The 23536-nt window shown below is 37.1% G+C and overlaps 1 protein-coding gene across 1 annotated transcript in view; it reads right to left on the bottom strand.

The window, feature by feature from the left end:
- The window catches only part of GMPS (guanine monophosphate synthase), a 67199-nt gene that overhangs the window by 31698 nt on the left and 11965 nt on the right, over positions 1-23536 (bottom strand). Inside the window, exons 2-4 of the mRNA XM_012447351.2 lie at positions 11678-11859; positions 7050-7164; positions 1149-1246 (exon numbers count right to left, since the gene is read on the bottom strand). Coding sequence (XP_012302774.1) covers positions 1149-1246; positions 7050-7164; positions 11678-11859 — 395 coding nt within the window. The remainder of the gene's footprint in view (positions 1-1148; positions 1247-7049; positions 7165-11677; positions 11860-23536) is intronic.

The following is a 23536-nucleotide window of genomic DNA, read 5'->3' as shown; positions in this document are numbered from 1 at the left end:
AAACCTCACCTCCACTAAAACTACAAAAAATTTTGCCTGTAATCCCAGCTACTCAGAAGACTGAGGAGGGAAAAATTAATTGAACCCAAGAGGCAGAGGTTACAGTGAGCCGAGATTGTGCCACTGCACTCCAGCCTGAGCATAACAGAGTGAGACTCTGTCTCAAAAATAAAATAAAATTTAAAAATAAATAATACTAAGGAATAAAAATGTAAATCAAAAATAAAGCAAGAAGATGAAGTACATTAATGCCAAAAAGATATTTTGGGGTTTGTTGTTGTCATCATTGTTGTTTAGGAATAGCATAGGTTGTGATAGAGTCCCAGAATTTTAGAAAACTAGAAAGACAGAAAAAAAAAATATCAAATCTTAACCTCATGTTTAAAGCTTCTAGTATATCACAATTAAGATTCCTGAAATTGTTGTCAAGATTAGTCACATGAAATAAGGATGAATTTAAGTGTCAACACCTCTCCATTAAGCTGAACAAGCACTGGATTTCAAACTCATTTTGACAATGAGTACTTCAGTTTAAAAAATTATTTTGAAGGCCGGGAATGGTGGCTCACACCTGTAATCCCAGCAATTAGGGAGGCCGAGGCGGGCGGATCACAAGGTCAAGAGATCGAGACCATCCTGGCCAACATAGTGAAACCCCATCTCTACTAAAAATACAAAGAGCGTGGTGACAGTGCTTGTAACCCTAGCTACTTGGGAGGCTGAGACAGGAGAATCACTTGAACTCAGGAGGCAGAGGTTGCAGTGAGCCAAGATCGTGCCACTGCACTCCAGCCTGGGCAACAGAGAAAGACTCAGTCTCAAAAAAAAAAAAAATCTTTAAAAACAGATCAAAAAGTTAAAAGGGAAAGCACAAATGTTGGTATCACAATATATACAATTCCAAATAGGGTTCCATGACTGCACAGGCATTTTCAAATTTCTTAAATGTCTTCCTTATTCTCTATTAACATCATCACCATCCCATGTTGTCTTGACACTCAACGGGAAGGCAAATATGACAATTACACTTGTGGTCACTACTACAGCCTTAATTTTGTTTATGAACTATGGAATCTCCAATTGTGAAAAATAACACTATCAACTCCAAATTAATTACTATTGTTCTTATTCATCTAAAAATATAATACCTGAATAATGAACATGTATTATCCACACTAATGTTGAAGACTCCATCTTCTCTAACACTTTTTTTGTGGACAGTACCTCCAAATACCTTATTCATCATCTGTTCAAAGAAAAAAATTAATGTTAATAGAAATCAAAAGATAAATACCCATTTTGTTATACTGATTTAATAATTTATATTCTTTGTTTTCAGGATACCTGATATATCTGCATCCCCAAAATAAAAGGAGTTTAATAAATGTAGATTATTTGGTATTGTTTTATATAATTAATTATACAGTTATTAACAGGCATTGTTATAAAACAAAATTGGATTCGAAATTTGACCTAGGGTTAATTTCTGTTAAACACTGGTAGAGTTTCCACTAAGTGTACTTTAATTCATCTGCTTAAAAATAGAGATTTCTTAATTACTTACATCTGAGTTTGATTTAAAAGCATTTCAAAAGATATTTTGAGTTTAGAAAAAGTTACAGCAGACAAGAACCTTGTACCAGAACAAGAGTTAGATAGATATAAATTCCTGCAAGCTATTTAATCTTTGGCTCCAAAGGAATAGTCTGAAAGCCTGCCGAAGACTACGCTGTAGAGATGGGATAAGCAAGAAAATCTGGCCTTTCAATTAAGCTCATCTGTTCAAGTCAGATACACTCTGATTTCAAAAGGTCTCTTCAATTCGGCACCTCCTCTGTTAATCAATCGTCTTTTCTTATTTATCATTTACATGTCCCAAACTTCCCACATCAGATAAATATAAACAAGATTTCTGCAAACATTAAATCTGCAGTGATATAAACACTCCTACTCATCTTAGTGCATCTGTTCCACAACAGGTATCAGAAGATATCTGCCTTAACAATGCATGATGCAGGTTGAGCCAGCCCCTGACAGGTAATAAGACAGATGACTTAAATAAATGCTGATTCTCATAATTCAAGAGTAGCATATTCTTCAAAACCATTAGCAAATGGTGCCCTCTACATTCTCCTTTTAGGCATTCACAATAAACTGTCCTACAATAAAGGTTTGAGTTCAGTCCAGCAGTAAAGACATCTGCTAGTATTTGTTTAATACAGTATTTATCAAAGCAAAGACTCAGAAGAAAACTTTTTTTCGGTAGCACATGAACATGCAATTTAAGAACACTGCTACAGTCTAATCAGCTCCCTTAACTCTAGTCTTGCCCATCTTCCAGCAATATTCTAGAGATCTACCAATGTTAGCTACTACAATATAAAGATGATTGTGTTAGTCTATGATTAAATTCTTCATTAGCCCTCTAGCATTTACAGCAAGGGTTGATAAACTCTCTGTAAAGGGCCAGAGAATAAATATTAGCCTTTCCAGGCCATACTGTGTCTGTAGCAACTATTCAGTTCTTGCCACTGTAGCTCAAAAGCATCCATAGACAATACTTATAAAGAAATGAGTGTGATTGTTCCAATAAAACCTTATTTATGGACACAGATTTGAATTTTCACACATCATAAAATATACATATTTTTCAATTTCCCAATCATTTAACAATGTAAAAATCATTCTTTGCTTGCAGGTCATGAAAAAACAGAGAGTGGGCCAGATTTAGACTATAGGCCATAGTTTACTGAGGCCTAGTCTACAGGATAAAGTCCAAGTTCCTTATATTAAATACAAGACATCATTACCTGGCCCTTGTCTAATTTTTTCACCTTCAGTTTCTACTCCAGTCCATTTAAACTAGCGTGATTATCAAAACAGACTATGTTCTCTCCTCCATGTCTTCAGGTCTCTTCACAGCCCAAGGGCCCTAGCAATGGGGCCAGTACGGATTCCAGATAAACCCCAAGGTTCTAACTGCCTCAAAGAAACCCATATAGTACTCCAGGTCTACTACCCAATCAGATTAGCTCCACTTATCTTTCTTATATGTCAAGGTTTTATAAATTTTAGACTGGGAAGGGAGAAAGGGTAGGAAATTCTGCCCATTAAAAATAATTTGAAAAAATCTTGCGGGAGTATATAAAGAAGCCAAGTGAAACCATAAAGAGTGAAGAGACGAGCCATAATCCAGAAGGTATCTGCAATATATACAGTTGGTAAAAGTTTAGAATCCAGGATATATAAAGGCTCCCACAACACAGTAACAAAGACAATTCAATATAAAAATGAACAAGTGTCTACAGTAAAGCAGACACAAATGGCAAATAAACAGCTGAATCTTACAATAACAAGGAAAATTAACTTTAACACTACAATGTGACCCTCATTTAATACCTTTCTAGATATGAAAATATAAAAAAAAAAAGAAAATCTGATTAAGTCAAGCGTTGGCAGGGATATAGAAAATTTTGTGTATGTATAACAACAGAAAACAAGTAACAAAAATATTAATGGCAATATTGTCTATAATAGAAAAAAGCTAGAAAACCAACATTATAAACACCGGAATGCAAAAGTAACATGCTATATTCAAACAAATTCAATAGTAAAATAAATAACAAAGTTGAAAATAATACAAGTAGTATGACTTTACTTATATATAGTTCAATAGACAAAATTAATATATTATTTAGGAATATAAACATATGTATAAAGCTATTTTTAAAAAGGGAATGAATAACAAAATTCAGTAAAGTTGGTCACGTGCAATAGGAAGAGAAGAATGTGAATGGAACATATAAAGAAACTTTCAAAAGCTCCACAATATTCTATTTTATATGCTGGGGGCGAGGAGTAAATCAGTAAGAGATATACAAAGGGAGCAGTATAGACATGTTTCTTCTAAAGCAAAGAATCACCAGGAAGCAATTAGAAAGACTCTGTCAGGAGAGTCCAGTTAATAGGAAAAGATGGTATATAAGACACTTGAATAGCTCAAATTTCAGAATGTCATGGGGGGCAAAGGTACACACTTAGGTCCTAAAATTACCCAACATAGTCACTAAGTGGCAGTCCTTTACAAACAACGTATTAGCTAGATGGCATCACTTAGATCATTATTTTATGAAAGGATAATTTCTGCCCAAATAACCAAGATCGTCATATTCCATTATCTTACTACAAAAGTTCAGATGATAATAAAGGCAAAAATTTTTATGCATTTAACATCAGCAGGCCTGACTTTGGTTATAAGATACCCTAGTGAATGACAGAACAACTTGGCCTTATAATTATATGAGAAACTGACATAATGGGGAAATACTAAGCCACTATCTCTTAAATTAAGGAAGCATTTTTCAGGCTTATTTCACTTTAAGTAGGCCTTAAAAATATACCTTGTGAGACTCTTCCTTAGAAAATGTTACAATGCCTCTCAATACACTAACAACCCTTTAATTTAATTATAAGTTGTGCTATATGATTGACTACTCTGACAAAGAAAATCCAATAAATTATATAACTATATTACATCCTGGGACAAAAAAAAAAGCCAGCCAACTTCCAATATTCAACTCAATCAGGATGCAGGTTCCTCTAAGACTAGATGGAAAAATCTTTCTTTTTTCCAAGTCATATTCATAATTAAACACTTTTCAAAGAACACTGAAAGGGAAAAAAGAGGCTTTTACTATAAAATGCAAAATTGTACACCCACTTTGGAACAGAGTCTGGCAGTTTCTTACAAAAAAAAAGGGGAGGGGGTGGGGGAAAATAAAAAAACTAAACATACTCCTAACATATGATTCAGTAATTGCTCTCTTCAGAATTTACTGAAAATGTTGAAAACTTAAGTCCACACAAAAACTTGTGCATGGATGTTCACAGCAGCTTTATTCATAATTGCCAAAACTTGGAAGTAACCAAGAAGTTAGTAGATGAGTAAACTGTTATTGAGTGAAGGAACTGTGATACACCCATACAATGGAATATTATTCAGTGCTAAAAAGAAATGAGCTACCCAGCCTGAAAAGACATGGAAGAACTTTAATACACATTATTAAGTGAAAGAAGCCAATCTGGAAAGGCTACATACTGTGGGATTCCAACTATACAACATTCGGAAAAAGGCAAAACTATAAAGACCATAAAGAGATATCAGTGATTGCCAGGATTTAGGGGATGAATAGGTAAAGCACAAAGGATTGGGCAATGAAAACATTATGTATAATACTATGATGGTAGATATATGTCATTATACATTTGTACAAAACAATAGAATGCACAAAAATCAAGAATGAACCCTACTGTAAACTAGGGACTTTGGGAATAATGATGTGTTGTTGTAGATTACATGATGCATCACTGTGGTGTGAGATGTTGGTAATAAGAGAAGCTATGCACGTGTAGGAGTTGGAGGTATCTGAGATATCTCTGTACCTTCTTCTTAATTTTGCTGTGAAGCTAAAACCGCTCTAAAAACTTAATTAAAAAAATAAACAAAAAGTAAAAAACAGAAAAAAGCAAAAAAGGTATCAAAGTAGCCAAAATCGATTTCTAAACATTGAGTCATAGAAGAGTATCTTATCTCAAGATCTCAGTAAGTCCCTACTTATTCTTACTTTTTTTTTTGAGACAAAATTTCACTCTTGTTGCTCAGGCTGGACTACAATGACACGATCTCAGCTCACTGCAACCTCCACCTCCCAGGTTCAAGCAATTCTCCTGCCTCAACCTCTCAAGTAGCTGAGATTACAGGCATCTGCCACCACATCCCACTAATTTTTGTATTTTTAATACAGATGGGGTTTCACCATGTTGGCCAGGCTGATTTCAAACTCCTGACCTCAGGTGATCCGCATGCCTTGGCCTCCCAAAGTGCTAGGAATACAGGCATGAGCCCCCGTACCTGGCCTATTCTTACTTTTGATATGAAACAGAGGTACATATACTTTTTTTTTTGAGACGGAGTCTCGCACTGTCACCCAGGCTGGAGTGCAGTGGCAAGATCTCCACTCACTGCAACCTCCCCATCTCGGGTTCAAGCAACAATTCTGCCTCAGCCTCCCAAGTAGCTGAGATTACAAGCACCACCACGCCCAGCTTATTTTTTGTATTTTTAGTAGAGACGGGGTTTCACTATGTTGGCCAGGCTGGTCTTGAACTCCAGACCTCATGATCTGCCCACCTCGTTTCTGTTACAGTGGAGTCAACTGACAGACATCATCTTAACCAAATAATCCAAGTTAACATCACCTGTCATGCCACACATCCACACCATGTGCCTCCTGATAAGATGTTCTGAGAAGCACAGCACCACTTCTGTGACACTCCTGCCAAAAGTTCATAACCTGAATCCAACAATGAGGAAACATCACAGAAACCAAAGTTGGGAAATATTCTACAAAATAACTAACATACTTTTTATAAATACTCTCAAGGTCATGAAAGAGAAGGAAACACTGAGGAACTGTTCCAGACTGAAAGAGTCTAAAGAAACAACAACTAAATACAACACACAGTTCTGATTGATCTGTGGCCTATAAGGGATGTTAATCAGACAAACTGAAATGTGAAGGAGTCTGTAGATTTGATTCTAACAATGAGTCAATGTTAACTTTTCTGTTCTGGATAACTGTGGTTATGCAGAAAGAGTGTCCTAATACTTAGGAAATAACAAGCAATAGGGCATCACGTCTGCAACTTTCAAATGGTCCAAAAATGTCAACAATTGGAGAGTTAGATAAAGACACACAAGAGCTATGTGTACGATCTCTGAAAAAATTATGTATATTTGCACATTCAAGGATTTTTTTAATGGATAGTGTTCTGTTACAGGAAGTAGTGTACTTACTATTCTGAAAATAGATTCCCTATCAAGCCAGTTCTGCCATGCTAGTGTGGCAATTCACACAGTTGTAATATACACAAGTTATCTCATCCAACTAAGTATCCTAAACATCCTAAAAAGAAAAAATACTAATACAGTATGAGTCACAAACAGAATAAAATATAAGTAAGCTTTCAAATCAAATTTGCTGACATACCTGCATGCCATAGCAAATTCCAAGAACGGGTTTGCCAATAGTGAATATTGCTGGATCAAACCAGGGAGCATCTTCAGCATATACAGAATTAGGTCCTCCGGAAATGATAATAGCACTGTGATTTAAGGAACAATCAGTAAAGAATCTCTGTTAATTTTTATCCAAGGTCTATGCCCTCTCTCCTTTGTACCACTGAGGGAAACAACACAGATCCAGAAATATTGTTTTTTTCGTAGAATGCAGCAAATTCCAATTCTATCATAGCTAATTATCATCCTATGTGGTTTAATTATTTTTACTGTACTTTACTGCAATGTTTAGAAGTCTAGCAATTCAGCATTTACTTGTTAATAAACACAAACTTACAAATAGATAATACCAATGTTTCTATATGTGAAAGTTAGTATGAATTTGTTTTACTTGTTTTCTCATCAATAAACAAGTACATAAGAATTATAGGGATGTTGAAAATACAGGTCTTCTCAGAGCCTAGGAGTAAAGCAGATCACAGAAGAACAACTGAAGGTATTATGAAGGCTCTGGGTGGCTCAGAGAAAAATACAACAAAAGATGGCAAAATAAAAAGTATAAATTACCTAACTTTACCTGTTGATAGCATCCAGCATCCCCAACAATTTTCCCCAAGCCCAGGGAAGGGAGCTAATAACAATTCTGCATAATAATATGCCCTGCTCTCAGAAATTAGGCCAGTAGTATAATTTAGCTACCTTACAATTTGCAGAGTGTGGGTTAACTTGGGAGTCAAACTAGCATTATAAGGGAAAACTGCAAACTGACGGCTATGTTCCTCTCCTGGCTACTAATACGCCTAAACTGGTCACCAGTATTCACTCAAAAAATTTAAAACATTTTAATATCAGGAATTTCACAAAAATTTGGTTTTCTGGATTTTCTTTAGGAAAAAGAAAACTGGAAACATTGGGCCTTCACTCCTGCATAACTGCAACCAACTGGAATCATAAATAGGCTTGCACCTTGAAGCTGCACATGCTTTCCAGTTTGCCACACATGCCTATGCATACAATAAAGGTATACTTTGGCCCTTTATTCAATTTAAGGTACTTTCTAACTCATTTTGAGTTTGCAGATAAATCTGATTTATCTGTATTTCAAAGAAAAAGGCATTGTAATATCTAATCAAAATTTACTTACAACTTTGGATTACAACACACTTTTTAATTAGTGGTTGCCTGTCATATAAAAATATATACAGTATATTAGACTTATATCCAGAATAATAATACAACTAAAGTCAAATGTATAAAAAAAAAAAAAAAAAAAAACCTCCGCAAGGCTGGGCATGGAGGCTCACATCTGCAATTATAGCACTTTGGGAGACAGAAGCAGGTGGATAGCTTGAGCCCAGGAGCTTGAGACCAGCCTGGGCAATATGGCAAAACCCCATGTCTACAAAAAATTGTTAAAAATAAAAAACAACAAAGTACTTCCCTTTAGAGTGTAAAGAAAAAAGAAAAAAAAAAAGTTGAGAAGAAAAAAAATACTCAGCAAGCTAGGTATTTTTGTTAAAAAAAATAGCAATTTCAGTGAGCTCAAAAGCACTTTTTGAACTTTGTATGGACAACCTGAGATGTGGTAAACATTTGCTAGCATATGTCCTATAAAAGAGAGATGGAAGACAACCTACTCAGATGATAAATACCAGATTTTTAACATAACAATTCTAAAGAGGAGTAGGGTTACCCCTAAAGGTAGATCAATAACCTAACTCCTTAAAAATACAGAAGCTAAAATTCTATAGAACATACTTAATAATCAAGATCTCTAGAATCTATTATACTTAGTTTTATAAAGAATAACCACAATGGGTCTGCCCAGTACCCAGAACTCAAGGACATAAGACTCTTAGTGCTATTTAAAAAAAAAAAAAAAGTCATGGACTTAGTTAAGTATAAAATTCAAGCGGTACTTAAACCAATTATGAAAATATGAAAAGTCTTATCTCAACAAATCTTTAAGAGCTAATCACTCATTAAGCCTTCCATTTCTACTCTGCTATTTTGAAACTAACTTGCAATTACAAGGCCGAATAAGCCAGAATTCCTTACAAATATCAATTTTATGTATCAGACAGACCAAGCTTCTAAAAATGCGTGGGCTGCATGGGGTGGCTAACTCCTGTAATCCCAGCACTTTGGGAGGCTGAGGCAGGCAGATTACCTGAGGTCAGGAGTTTGAGACCAGCCTGGCTAACATGGTGAAACCCCGTCTCTATTAAAAATACAAAACTTAGCCAGGCATAGTGGGGCGCGCCTGTTAATTCCAGCTACTCAGGAGGCTGAGGCAGGAAAATCACTCGAACCTGGGAGGCAGAGGTTGCAGTGAGCTGAGATCACGCCACTGCAATCCAGCCTGGGTGACAGAGTGAGACTCCATCTCAAGAAAAAAAATAATAAAAATGAAAATAAAAGTAGGTGCGTTAAGATGTCTCTCATGTCGCAAAATGTAATATAAAAGGGGCAGTCAAACAGATAATTCTACAGTAAGGATTATAGTAATAAAAGTCACAGTGGTATAGTTCCTATTCCCCTGCTACATAAGAGAAGTTCTAGGTGCAAGCTGAACCTAGACACTGTTTAAGATCAAGTGACATGAAACACCATTAGATTTATCTTGCCAAGTATTCAGCTAACCTATTCTAGTATCTATTTAGTTGGTGTCAGATTGCTGGGGATTTTTTGTTTGTTTTGGGTGAGAGGAATGATGGAGCTTTGGTATGACAGAAAGTCATTCAGATTTCTCAGTTTTTTTGATCCCTCTAAAAAATTAGTTCTCAGCCAGGTGCGATAGCTCACACCTGTAATCCCAGCACTTTGAGAAGCTGAGGGGGTGGAGATCAGGAGGTCAGAAAATCGAAACCATCCTGGCCAACACAGTGAAACTTCATCTCTACTAAAAATTAGCTGGGCGTGGTAGTGGACACCTGTAATCCCAGCTACTCTGGAGGCTGAAGCAGAATTACTTGAATCCAGGAGGCAGAGGTTGCAGTGAGCCCAGATCACGTCACTGCACTCCAGCCTAGCAACAGAGCGACACTCCGTCTCAAAAAATAAAAACAAAATTAGTTCTTGCTGGTAAATAAAGTCAGCTGAATTAGATAAACTCAAGGGTCCCCTTATTGCTCTAAAATTCCACAGTTTAAAAGAGAGACTTATTTTTTATCTGTAGCCTTAGAACAGAGTTAAATTTAAACCTGCCTTTTCTGATTTCTAATTCACTCTACTTCAGAACCAAGACATCACAGGAAAAATGCACACATGTCTGTGAAGTATTTAAAAGTTCTTTTAACCAATTTGACACTGGAAAGACAATTTTTTAAGAAAAAAATTTAAATTTTGGGAGAATCATAGTACATCTAATATTAAAGTTTAAGAGACAACTAAGGACATAAACTGCAGTTGCTTGCTTCTACATAAGTCTTAACTTAAAAAGCAACAAACATTAAAAAGCATGAAATTGGCTGGGCGCGGTAGCTCACACCAGTAATCCTATCACTTTGGGAGACCCAGGCAGGCAGTTCACCTGAGGTCAGGAATTTGAGACCAGCCTGGCCAACATGGTGAAACCCTGTGTCTACTAAAAACATAAAAATTAGCCAAGATTGGTGGTGTATGCCTGTAGTCCCAGCTACTCAGGAGGCTGAGCCAGGAGAATCGCCTAAACCTGGGAGGTGGAGGTTGCAGTGGTTGAAATCATGCCACTACACTCCAGCCTGGGTAACAAGGTGAGACTCTGTCTCAAATAAAAAAAGAGAAAAGAAAACATGAGGGCCGGGCGCGGTGGCTCACGCCTGTAATCCCAGCACTTTGGGAGGCTGAGGCGGGTGGATCACGAGGTCAAGAGATCGAGACCATCCTGGTCAACATGGTGAAACCCTGTCTCTACTAAAAATACAAAAAATCAGCTGGGCATGGTGGCGCGTGCCTGTAATCCCAGCTACTCAGGAGGCTGAGGCAGGAGAATTGCCTGAACCCAGGAGGCGGAGGTTGCAGTGAGCCGAGATCGTGCCATTGCACTCCAGCCTGGGTAACAAGAGTGAAACTCTGTCTCAAAAAAAAAAAAAAAGAAAGAAAACATGACATTAACCAAAAATAATTGTTAAAGAGAGAAACTGTAAGTTGGCTGTTATTTTGAATAGCTCTAAGGGTACAAGCTATCAAAATTAGCCCTTATATTAAAGAAATTTTTTCCATACTTTAGAAACTAGTCTGTTGGAATAAGAAGCAAAAACACTTATTGTACACAGATTTCTTCTCTTTGGAGTATTCTAGCCATCTTCCTACTTTGATTAAATGCTTTTGGGTAAATGAATAGCCACAATAGCTACATCTAACTCTGACCCACAAATCCTATAAAACATAAAATAGGCAAATGATAATAAGCTCTTTAAACTGCAATTAAAATTAATCTTTTTAAACTGAAGGCTTAAATTTTTCCTTTTTCTCCCCTAATCAGAGCCATAGGAAATTTCTCATAAAACCATTCCAGATCTCATTTTCGTAGAAAAATTCAGTGCTCAAGCAAATTAATAATATATATTCCACAATCTAAGCTCAATCTCCTCATAAAAAGATTAGTGAAAAGTCTACCGGAATCCTTGTTCTTTTATGGCAAATGCTGGTGTTTCCAAGGGGAAAATTTCAGACTGTACGAATAGTTCCCTCACTCTTCGGTCAATGACTTTCCCGTACTGAGCACCAGCATCCAGAATGACAACAGCTCCTTCATAGTGGTGGTGGCCATCCTTAAGGTCTCCTCCAGCATTCTCGAGCTGCAAGTATCAATACAAAGTCTTAATTATAAAAATTAAAGCTATAGTATTAAAAAAAAATGATTACTGTCAGCTCCAAAAAAAAAAAAAAAACATAGGAATGATAACTTAGGACATTCTGAGTTACCAATTCAAAATACCCCCTTTAAAGGAAAGATTTTAATACATATCCATGAATGGGCATATATTAAACACTTAAAAAAATGCTACCACTTATTGACCATGTGACATAGTGATCATGTGTATATATACCTTATATACATAATTTAATAATAGGATGAGCATACAATACAGCTGTGCCAAAACACAGTCCTGGTTTATGTCCATTATACTGGCATTATAGTAACAGTACAGCCTTTCAATATCAAAGTGTCCCAGTTTGGAAAATAAGTTATTTGGTCCCCTATCAATAATCACAACATTTTTTCTGAGGAATATATACTGATGAGGAAACTAAAAGTTTGATGCTAGAGAATAAGCATGGCTAAATTCACTGTGTTAGGATTTTTCGTATTACCAGAGGAAAATGATATTATGCACCTAACTTGTAATACTAAGATTTTTAAAAGGCTTTTTAGGCCGGGCATAGTGGCTCACACCTGTAATCCCAGCACTTTGGGAGGCTGAGGCAGGTGGATCACCTGAGGTCAGGAGTTCAAGACCAGCTTGGTCAACATGGTGAAACCCCTTCTCTACTAAAAATACAAAAAATTAGCTGGGCATGGTGGTGGTTGCCTGTAATTCCAGCTACTCAGGAGGCTGAGGCAAGAGATATCGATTGAATCCGGGAGGCAGAGGTTGCAGTGAGCCAAGATCACACCATTGCACTGCAGCCTGGGCAACAAGAGCAAAACTCCACCTCAAAAATAAATAAATAAATAAATGGCTTTTTAAATCTGATCTCTGTCAGGTATAAATGGAAGGTTAACTCGGCAAAATGTCAAGTTGTTAACGGAAATACCTACCTGGAAGAGGCTTCAAAATAATGCAAAAGTAGGTGGGTATGGATGAAATAAGATTGCCCATGTACTGAAATCACTGAAGTTGGGTGATAGGCACATTAAGTTTATTGTACTAGTCTGGCCTCTATCCTGGGTTTTTTTGTTTGCTTTTTGTTTTATGTATATTTTAAATTTTACACAAGGAAACACTTTAGAAATTTGTGTGTACCCTGGAAATCCACTCACAGGAAGCATATACAGTATGATGCCACTTCAATATGGTTTGTATAAAAGTGCAAAAGTCTATGTGCATGTATAAAAAAGGAAGAGTATGGCTGGATATACACCAAAATATTAAGAGTGATGAAACAGTTTCATCTAAGTAATGGAACTATAAGTGATTTTATATTTTTATTTCTTTATACGCTTCAGTATGTCCTAAAAGTTTACAATAAACATATTTGGAGAGGTTTGCTCCCTCTAGTTATAAAATTTGCACATAAAAACCTTAAGTCAGCCCTTTAGTCACTTGTGTAACCTTTTCCACCCTTCCTCCTTTCTCCATTTATCTGCAAAGAATAAATGCAGGCCTCACCTACACCACTACTCCCTCTGCTGCAAAAAAGGAACAAGCAAGTCAGTCATCTACAGGGTAGGATTTGTGAGAGGGATCCAATCAGGTATCAAAAGAAATTACTCAGGTCCTTTTAGTCATATGAATATTCAATAATGTAGAAAAGTAAGATCACAGAACTAAAACCTTGTCCTTTCAGACCTTTATGCCTAGGATTAACGTATAAATACACACCCCTTTATGGATTTTCTTTATAATTCCTTAATCTTAACTTCTTAAAAAATATTTTTTGAACATCACATTACTGCATAAATTTCTCAGACTCTCATTATTATCTTTACCATTTTTACCAAATCTAAGTACTTTTTTTTACATTACAGGCAGAGTTCTTGCCTTGCATGGTTCTAATATGCACAAATTTCAATTACCATGGTTTATACCAAGGTTTAGTTAATTACCAGTCCCCCATAACCTGGTTCAAATTTCAGTTATCATACATTACTGGGAGTAATTACATAAAGGAAAAATTTCATTGTCTGTTGGTGACTGGTCACTGGACAGCAAACAGCCAAGACTGCAATGTGTTGCCTCTCTTACAGTGATAAACCTCAAAAAACTTTTCACAAATATGAATAATCCAAACAGGGGGCTGGTGAAGTGCAGCAAAGAAATGAAAAGTGATAATGTTAGAAGTGAAATTTGAATCCAACATATACGAAGTTATAGAAGAAAATGCTGACTGTGGCAAGGCTGACAGGGTTTGTGAGCCTCTGGATACACAGCCAGAGGAACTTATCAACACCAGTGAAGAAACTGGTTATGATAGAAAGAATGGCAATGTCCCAGAGGAAGTGACTCCAGGAAAATACTTCACATTAAAGAAACTCTAGGAGATATTTCATGACATTAAAAGTGCAAAGGATAAAATGTTGAAAGTCACCAAGTCATAGAAAAGACACAGAGAGGTACTGTTTAAACTACTATTGATAAGCTTTTTACAAAGAAATGAAATACTTTAATTCTCAATGTTCCTAGTGTTGTAAGTTATACTATAGTAAACAGCTATAGTAAAATTTACTAAAATAGTAAAATTTACTATTTTATTTCCCTATACTTTTCTAATTGACAGGAGTTTTCAGTGTTTTAACAAAAAAATTTTAAAGATCACAAAACAATTGTAATTTTTCCACTATTAAAACTGCTTTGTGCAGTTTCAGCTTGCATGATTATTTTGTTGTTTTACTTATCCTGCATAGCAAGGACTGCCTGTATTTCTACAAATAAACTAATCTATACTCAAAAAATATATTTTAAAAGAAGTTTCCTATTTTCTTAGCAATAAATGTTCAATTCTGTGACACAAGAGGTTACTGAAGAAACTGAATTCTTGCCCCATATTTCCCTCTACGTTGGCTATGAACTTGCCTATGCAGCAATTGTCACAGCTTTGACGAGAAAGTAAAAAGGCTCCCACTAGTAAAAGCAAAGTTCCTCTCCCTCAAAACCTGCAATTTATTTACTCCCACTTCACACACAGTTGTAAAGTTTGATAATTAGACTTCAAGACATTAGAAAAACCACCCTAATGAGAAATAAGAAACTTAGTGACATCAATGCAGAGACAAAATCCAGCATCACAAGACAGAAAAATCTACCATATCTATTTACATAAAGTTCTTAAAAAGACAAATGCCTAAAGACTTAAGGTAAATATCCCTCAACTGCTCTGACTGCATCATAATAAAGTAAGTAATATTCATAAAGATATATTTTAAATATCAAGAAAAAAATATTAAGGAAAAAACTAAACCATGTATAGCAAACTCTTTAAGAACAGGGCAAGAAGCCTGGCACGGTGGCGCGTGCCTGTAGTCCCAGCTACTCGCAAGGCTGAGGTGGGAGGATCGCTTGAGCCTAGGAGTTCTGGGCTGTAGTGCGCTATGCCGATCGGGTGTCCGCCTAAGTTCGGCATCAATATGGTAACCTCCCGGGAGCAGGGGACCACCAAGTTGCCTAAGGAGGGGTGAAATGGCCCAGGTCGGAAACGGAGCAGGTCAAAACTCCCGTGCTAATCAGTAGTGGGATCACACCTCTGAATAGCCACTGCACTCCAGCCTGGGCAACATAGCGAGACCCGTCTCTATTAAAAAAAAAAAAAAAAAAAATAGGGCAAGAATATCTAGCAGATGCTGGAAAAGTGGAGCTAGAAATGTTTTGGGATTTTCTTGGATCCTACATAACACTTAACAACTAGATAGCAAAGACATTTACCACATAAGTTGTGGTAAATGACAAGCTATTCCAAGAACCCCAAAATACAAGTTGGTGGGGACAAAATACCACAGCCACAAGCCCTACTGCTATAGCACCTATGTGAGAAGCAAACCAGCCTCATTAAAGGACCTAAAAACAGGAGAATTTCCAACACTGAAGAAGTACTACCCAGAAGGTACAGCAGCCAATTACAGAACCACAGCACACTAGGAGGAGGTTTGCCCACGCCAATAGTACACAAGTGGCCGGGAACCAACCAAGGTAAGACATAAAGGGGTCAGAGGAGTTTAACCCCCATGAACCCTTGACACTAACCAGCCAGAGATCCTTTCCAGGACAAAGCCTGCTACGAAGAGCCACTGCTGGGAGAGGAATCAAAATTAAAAGGACAGAAAAAAGGGAGAAAAAACAGATTAACATGGGACACAAGGCCAGAGTCAGGAATCCTTAGAAAAAAGCTGCCATAATTTTTTAACAGAAAAGGGAGTTGTATAAAGTTACAAACTTTATCTTAACTAGCTTCCTTCTAAAAGTTGAGGAAAACTAAATTCACATAAAAAGGAAACAAAGTATAGAAGTTAAATACCATACAAAGTTACTAAAAGCACAAAGAAGGGAGGCCAGGCCCCTGTAACCAAAGCCTGTAATCCCAGCACTTTGGGAGCAAGGCGGAGGTGGAGGAGTTCCAGACCAGACCAGACCAGTCTTAGCAACACAGAGAAGAGAAACCCTGTCTCTATAAAAACAACAAAAAGTAAGCTGGGCACGGTGGCTCACGCCTGTGATCTCAGCACTTTGGGAGGCCAAGGTGGGTGGATCACCTGAGGTCAGAAGTTCGAGACCAGCCTGGCCATCATGGTGAAACCCCATCTCTACTAAAAACACAAAATCAGTTGGGTGTGGTAGTGCACGCCTGTGATTCCAGCTACATGGGAGGCTGAGGCAGAAGAATTGCTTGAACCTGGGAGGCAAAGGTTGCAGTGAGCTGAGATCACACTATTGCACTCCAGCCTGGGCAACAAGAACAAAACTTTGTCTCGGAGGGGAAAAAAAAAAAAAAAAAAAAAAAAACCTGGCATGCTGGCACTTGCCTATGGTCCTAGCTACTCAGGAGGCAGAGGTGAGAGCAGTCCAGGAGGTTGAGGCCACAGGGGACATAATCACGCCACTGCACTCCAGCCTGGGTAGAGTGAGACCTTGTCTCAAAAAAATAAAAACAAAAAATAAAGGAGGGAATAAAGAACAGAATGATGTCTCTATGAGAGTAAGCCAAAAACACATCCTCAGATCAAAACTAGAATGTACTATTTCTATAGGAGCTAAATGATATTTTAAAAATTACATAAGGCAAGAGAAAACATGAATCAAAATTAGACTATGAACTCAGAATGACCAACCCTAAGACATACTCCAACAAAATTACTGGATTTAAAAAAAAAAAAAAAAAAAACTTTGGGTATTTTAAATTACAAGCACACATAATTTTTTAGGCTAAGTTGGGGGGATTACTTGAGCCCAGGAATTGAAGACTAGCCTGGGCAGTGTAGCAAGACCCTATCTCTAAAAAGAAATTTTAATTAAAAAAAAGGAATGTTGATCAACTTTACTGAGTTTTTTCATAAGAGGCCATCATCTCACATATAACACTAGAGTTGGAACCTAAACTAAAGCGTTAAATTAAAAAGTAAGACTGTAGTTCTGTTGTCTTACTATGTACTTTTTCTACTCTATCCTCTTTTATTTTTAAAATTTTTAACCTAAAGAAAAATTGAAAGTTTGGTACCATAAACACCACTCTCCATATCAATGATCGGTAACATTTTGCTATATTTGTTTTATTTCCATCTACACAAACTTTTTCTGCCTGAACTACTGAAAAATAAACCATGTACCTTTCACTCCCCCAAAAACTTTTCAGCATGCATCTCCTACAAACCGGGACATTCTCCTACATAACTACAATATCATTATCACATCCAAGAAAGTTAACACTGATAATTACCTACGCATAAATTTCCCAAATTGTCACAAACAATGTGTTTATGGTTTTAAAAAAAATTCCATAAACTATCAAGGACCACACACACAGCACGTACACTGTCATATACTGTCTCCTTTAACTATTCACTTCCTCACCTTTCTATAGTCTTTTATGGCATTGATTTTTTTAAAAGCTCAAACCAGCTTTCTGAAGAATGTCCCACACTGGATCTTTTTGTTGTGTCATGATCAGATTCTGGACAAGAAATTTACATTGGTAATGTTACCATGCCTTCTCTTGATGTGATACAATGGCAAGGACATAATGTCATCTTGTTCCATTACAGGTGATACTGAGTTTGGTTAACATGCCAGTGTGCTTTAAAAAAAAAAAAAAAAACCATCAGATTCAAATCTTCCCTCTACTCAAAACCTTATAGTGACTTCCCTTAGAATAATGTTCAATAAAGCTCAAAATATTTTCCAAGATAAGACCCTGGCTAATGTTTAGCCGAAACTGCTATTTTATTTATTTATTTATTTATTTATTTATTTATTTATTTTTATTATTATTATTTTTTTGAGACGGAGTTTCGCTCGTTACCCAGGCTGGAGTGCAATGGCGCGATCTTGGCTCACTGCAACCTCCGCCTCCTGGGTTCGAGCAATTCTCCTGCCTCAGCCTCCCGAGTAGCTGGGACTATGCCACCATGCCCAGCTAATTTTTGTATTTTTCAGTAGAGACGGGGTTTCACCTTGTTGACCAGGATGGTCTCGATCTCTTGACCTCATGATCCACCCGCCTTGGCCTCCCAAAGTGCTGGGATTATAGGCGTGAGCCACTGCACGCAGCCTGAAACTGCTCTTTTAAAATTCTTTATCCTTCCAGAGTGGTATGCTATCCTCTCTGGCTAAAAAATCCCCCAAACATGAAAGAATCATCTCAAACTTGCCAAGTGAAGGAAGCCATGCATCTTTGAAATTACAATGTATGTTTTAAAATTCCACTAGTCCAATGACACAGCTATCACTGTCATTGTTAATTGTCATTCATATTGAGTTACATAGTTTCAGAAAAGCTTTTCCTTAAGGGAAAGGGATTCCCAGAGTGTCTCAGGGAACTTTCCATAGAACAGAAAGACATCCCAGGGCTTCAAGGGAAGAAACAGAGGTGAGCCCAGCTAAATGTCCTCAGAAATAGACATGCTAAGATTTTTATATAACTCACCAAGTATGTCATTTCTCTATGCATTCTGTAAAGAGTTGAGTAAGAATCCTAGAGAAGTTGTAGTGACTTACTATTCCTACTGTTATGAAGGGACAAGTGCAATCTCTTAATATTTTAGTCAGCAAAACATTTAAAAACCAACTGAAGGCTGAGTACCATGGCTCACACCTGTTAATCCCAGCACTTTGGGAGGCTGAGGCAGGAGGATCACTTGAGGCCAGGAGTTTGAGACCAGCCTGAGCAATGTGGCAAAACCCCATCTCTACTAAAAATAGAAAAATTAGCCAGGCTTGGTAGCACACGTCTATAATCCCAGCTATTCCAAAGGATGAGGCACTAGAATCACTTGAACCCAGAGGCAGAGGCTGCAATGAGCCAAGATCGTGCCACTGCACTCCAGCCTGGGCCGCAAGGGAGACTCTGTCTTAAAACAAAAAACAAAACCAAAAAAAACTATGTGTAAGTAGTACATGAGTCTTTAAAGTTTGTCTAAATAAGTCTCTTTCTATATACAGGTTAAACATCCTTAATCCAAAAATCTGAAACATTCTGAGCACTGACATGATACTCAAAGGAAATGCTCACTGGTGCATTTTGGATTTTTGGATTAGTGGCACTCAAAAAGTAAGTATAATTCAAATACTCCAAAATCCAAAATCTGAAATACTTCTGATAGAAAATTCTAGGTAAACCTGACAGTGACACAGTTGTTCATTTTATGTAAAAAAATGTATAAATGCCTTTAGAAAACTGTGTTTATACCTGAGAAAAGTCACAAGACATATCCTGGTGCAATAATTCACAATACTTGATCTACATTTGGTCATATAAGCAATGCTTACCAATCACCAACAATTTCATTTTGCCTAAATTATGATCGCTGACTTTTGTTCTATTTGTCTTATCACAAATGTGTACACACTTGTAGATATTAAACAACATAAACAAAAATTTCAGTCACTTAATTCATCTGAGTTCATTTTCACTATCTCCTTTAATCTGAGTACACGACACATAGGAGTCTATGGGAACGCCTTCAATAAATTACTATGTTTAAGTTTTCAATGTTTGATAGGTTTGGGAAATGCAAGTCTCTACTGACAAAAATTTTGTCTCAGCTTTTTACTGCTCTTGGTTAATAACTTCATACACTGAGAAAACTCTTTTCCCTAATGAGATTTCAAGGTAGTAGATATTCATTAAAGACTAGTATTTAGTTTCTACATGTTATGTTGGGAGGACCCACCAGCAATCTCCATGTTGTTTCCAATTCATTTACTTTTCCTCCTTAACTGAACCAATTTGTACCTCTGACTGCAACTTCTTCTTTTGCTAACCAAACACATCTCTTAGTTTTTCAAAGTAATCCAAACTCTTTTCTACCCTATCTAGAAGGGGTCAATAACTCCTTCCAAGTTCATGTGAGCACCATCCCAGAATATAATGAACAGCTGAAAGTACTATCTAAATCAATGAATTAAAAAGCAATTTCACTTTAACTTAAGATACCAGTTCTAGCACCCACTTAAAGACAGCCAGACCCCCATACACATACCCTAGCCATGAAATTGGGCTGATGAATTCCATCGTCTCAGATAAACTGAATACAGTTTTATTGTATGTAATCTATACATTGTGAACACTAGGGGTAAGAAAATAGAACAATTCTCTATTATCTTTTTCCTCTAATTTGAGGAGAAATTGAAAGTTGGTCCAGGGCCACAATTTCTAATCTGATTTTTTAACCTTTGAAATCAACACCTATTTTCTCCTTAAGTTTCAATTATCCTAAGACTTGTCTTTCCACAAAGTTGAGGCAGTATTATTTTGTTGACACAATAAACTATGTGTATGTGACCAGTTAGTTCTCAAATAACTAAGAAAACCTGGCACTGCTGACTAAAATGAAAGTATACTGTTCTTTCCCTCGTGGCTTTTTTTTGTTTTTTTCTGAGGCAAAGTCTCACCCTGTTTCCCAGGCTGGAGTGCCGTGGCACAGTCTCAGCTCACTGCAACCTCCACCTCCCAGGTTGAAGAGATTCTCCTGCCTCAGCCTCCTGAGTAGCTGGGATTACAGGCGTCCACCACCATGCCCAGCTAACTTTTGTATTTTTAGTAGAGACAGGGTTTCACCATGTTGGCCAGGATGGTCTCGAACTCCTGACTACAGTTGATCCACCCACCTTGGCCTTCTAAAGTGCTGAGATTACAGGTGCTAGCTACCACATCCAGCCTGCCTCATGATATTTAAATCCCTAAAATTTTTATTATAGCTAGTTTTCCTATTGAATAACAAGCAGCAGCCAACTGAGGAACAAGGTTATCTTTGGGTAGGCTTTAATCAGTATCAATCCAGCCCGAATCAACCTGCTTGTTTCCTAAAGTTGCTATGTTGCCACAATTTTTAAAAAGGGCAAACATTCAGTAAAAACTGTTGTCAAACTATTAAAATATTGGAAGGAAAAGTTCTGAACTATATTCAGTCTGATTAGTTCTGTTCTATTAAAACTCCTTGGGTTTTTTCTTTTTTTTATTTTTGAGACGGAGTTTTGCTGTTGCCCAGGCTGGAGTGCAATGGTACGATCTCGGCTCACCACAACCTCTGCCTCCCGGGTTCAAGCAATTCTGCCGCCTCAGCCTCCCGAGTAGCTGGGATTACAGGCATGCACAACCACACCCGGCTAATTCTGTATTTTCAGTAGACAGGGTTTCTCCATGTTGGTCAGGCTGGTCTCAAACTCCCAACCTCAAGTGATCTACCCACCTTGACCTTCCAAAATGCTGGGACTACAGGCATGAGCCACTATGCCCAGCCAACACCTCAGGTTTTTTCTTACATTCACCTTTAGTTATCCTGACTCACTCTGCATTTCTGTTGTGACTGATGTCTACTATTTTAACAAAAATTACTTTTGAAAGTGATTTCAAGAGTGTGCATATGTGTAGCCTGTTTGCATGAAGAACCAAAGTATTTTGCAAAGAAGCAAAGAAATGAAAACAATACAGATGTATACCCAAACTCTGACTTGTTACCTTCAGTTCATCTTTCCATACTATCAGTGTACTAAAGATGACCTTAAAATACAAGACACTTTTTATGAAGAGATAAAAGATAAAGGATTACATTTTTCTAAATATATTGAATTTGTAAACAGTCTTGATTTTGATTATCATATGATTACTATTCCTAAAATATTTTTAAGACATTTATGCATTTTTTTCCTTAAGAAATAAATTAGGCCAGGTGCAGTGAGTCATGGCTGTAATCCCAGCACTTTGGAAGGTTGAGGCGGGTGGATTACTCGAACTCAGGAGTTCGAGACCAGCCTGGGCAACATGGTGAAATCCCATCTCTACTAAAAACACAAAAATTAGCCAGGCATGGTGGTATGTGCCTATAGCCCCAGCTACTCAGGAGCCTGAGGCATGAGAATGGCTTGAACCCAAGAGGCAGACGTTGCAGTGAGTTGAGAAAGTGCCACTGCACTCCAGCCTGGGTGACAGAGTGAGACTCCATCTCAAAAAAAGAAAAAGAAAAAAAATTCAACTTCAAGTAATATAGTGTCACAATTTCACAAGTATTTAGTACATAGTAGTATATTTCATAAACCCAGTCTCTTTACTACATGCGACCCTTTCTTTTATACAGTGTGGATGAATTACACCATTGGAAATAATGAATAAAACCTGAAAAAACTATTTACAAACTTGGTAAAATAATACTAATAATGAGAATTAATCAAGCATGTATTCCGACTTTCCAGTATGAACTCTACCAGAGTAACCACATAGTTAGTGAAGGAACTTTTTAAGCAAACTGTTATCAGTTCATGACAAAAACAAAAAAGAGTACATAAGTTTTATATAAGCATCCATAAATGTGCATAACAAGTTGACAAAGTAATATTATTTCTGTTGCATCTATAATAAAAATTGAGGCTTTTAAAATATATTACATTTTAAATTTTCATTTGTCTAGAAATTGTATTTTACAAAAGTAGCAGTCCTCAGTGAACTGGAAGTTGTTTTTTTCAAATGGTCTTCACTGCAGATGTTTGAGAAGCACTGAATGGTGGCTATTAAAATCATTAGGTGAAAAATTAATGAGAAACCTGATAATGATGGAACATCTGAATCAACCAGTGCAGCTTAACATACAAAAATAGACCACCAGACGTATGTAACTCTCTTACTGTGATGCACTACATAAACATAAATGAAAGACTTATCACTGCTGAACTGGATAGGGACATGAGGGATCATTATACTCTTCACTGTACTTATGCATACATATGTTTTCCATTTTCCATATTTAACAGACTGCATCATTGGCCCTAATTCTTCACCATTCCCTGTATCCATGATTTTATCACTTAAGTCTGCAGCTTGTCCTATTATAGATAGAATATACTTCCTCACCTTTGTCACTGGGCTCAAGCACAAGACTTGTTTTGGCCAATATAATATGGGCAGAAGTCATAGTATGTCAAGTCTTAAGCAGTCTTTTTTTTTTTTGAGACAGGGTCTCAGTCATCCAGGTTAGAGTGCAGTGATGTGCCATCAGCTCACTGCAATCTCTGCTTCCCAGCCTCAAGCAATCCTCCCACCTCGGTTTCCCAGGTGATGGGGACCACCCAGGTGTGCACTACCATGCCTGGCTAATTTTCTGTATTTTTAGTA

The sequence above is a fragment of the Aotus nancymaae genome, unplaced genomic scaffold (assembly GCF_030222135.1).
Source record: "Aotus nancymaae isolate 86718 unplaced genomic scaffold, 86718_ANA_hifiasm-v0.15.2.pri h1tg000019l, whole genome shotgun sequence".
Taxonomy (NCBI): domain Eukaryota; kingdom Metazoa; phylum Chordata; class Mammalia; order Primates; family Aotidae; genus Aotus; species Aotus nancymaae.
This window is presented reverse-complemented; position numbering and strand designations above follow the sequence as displayed.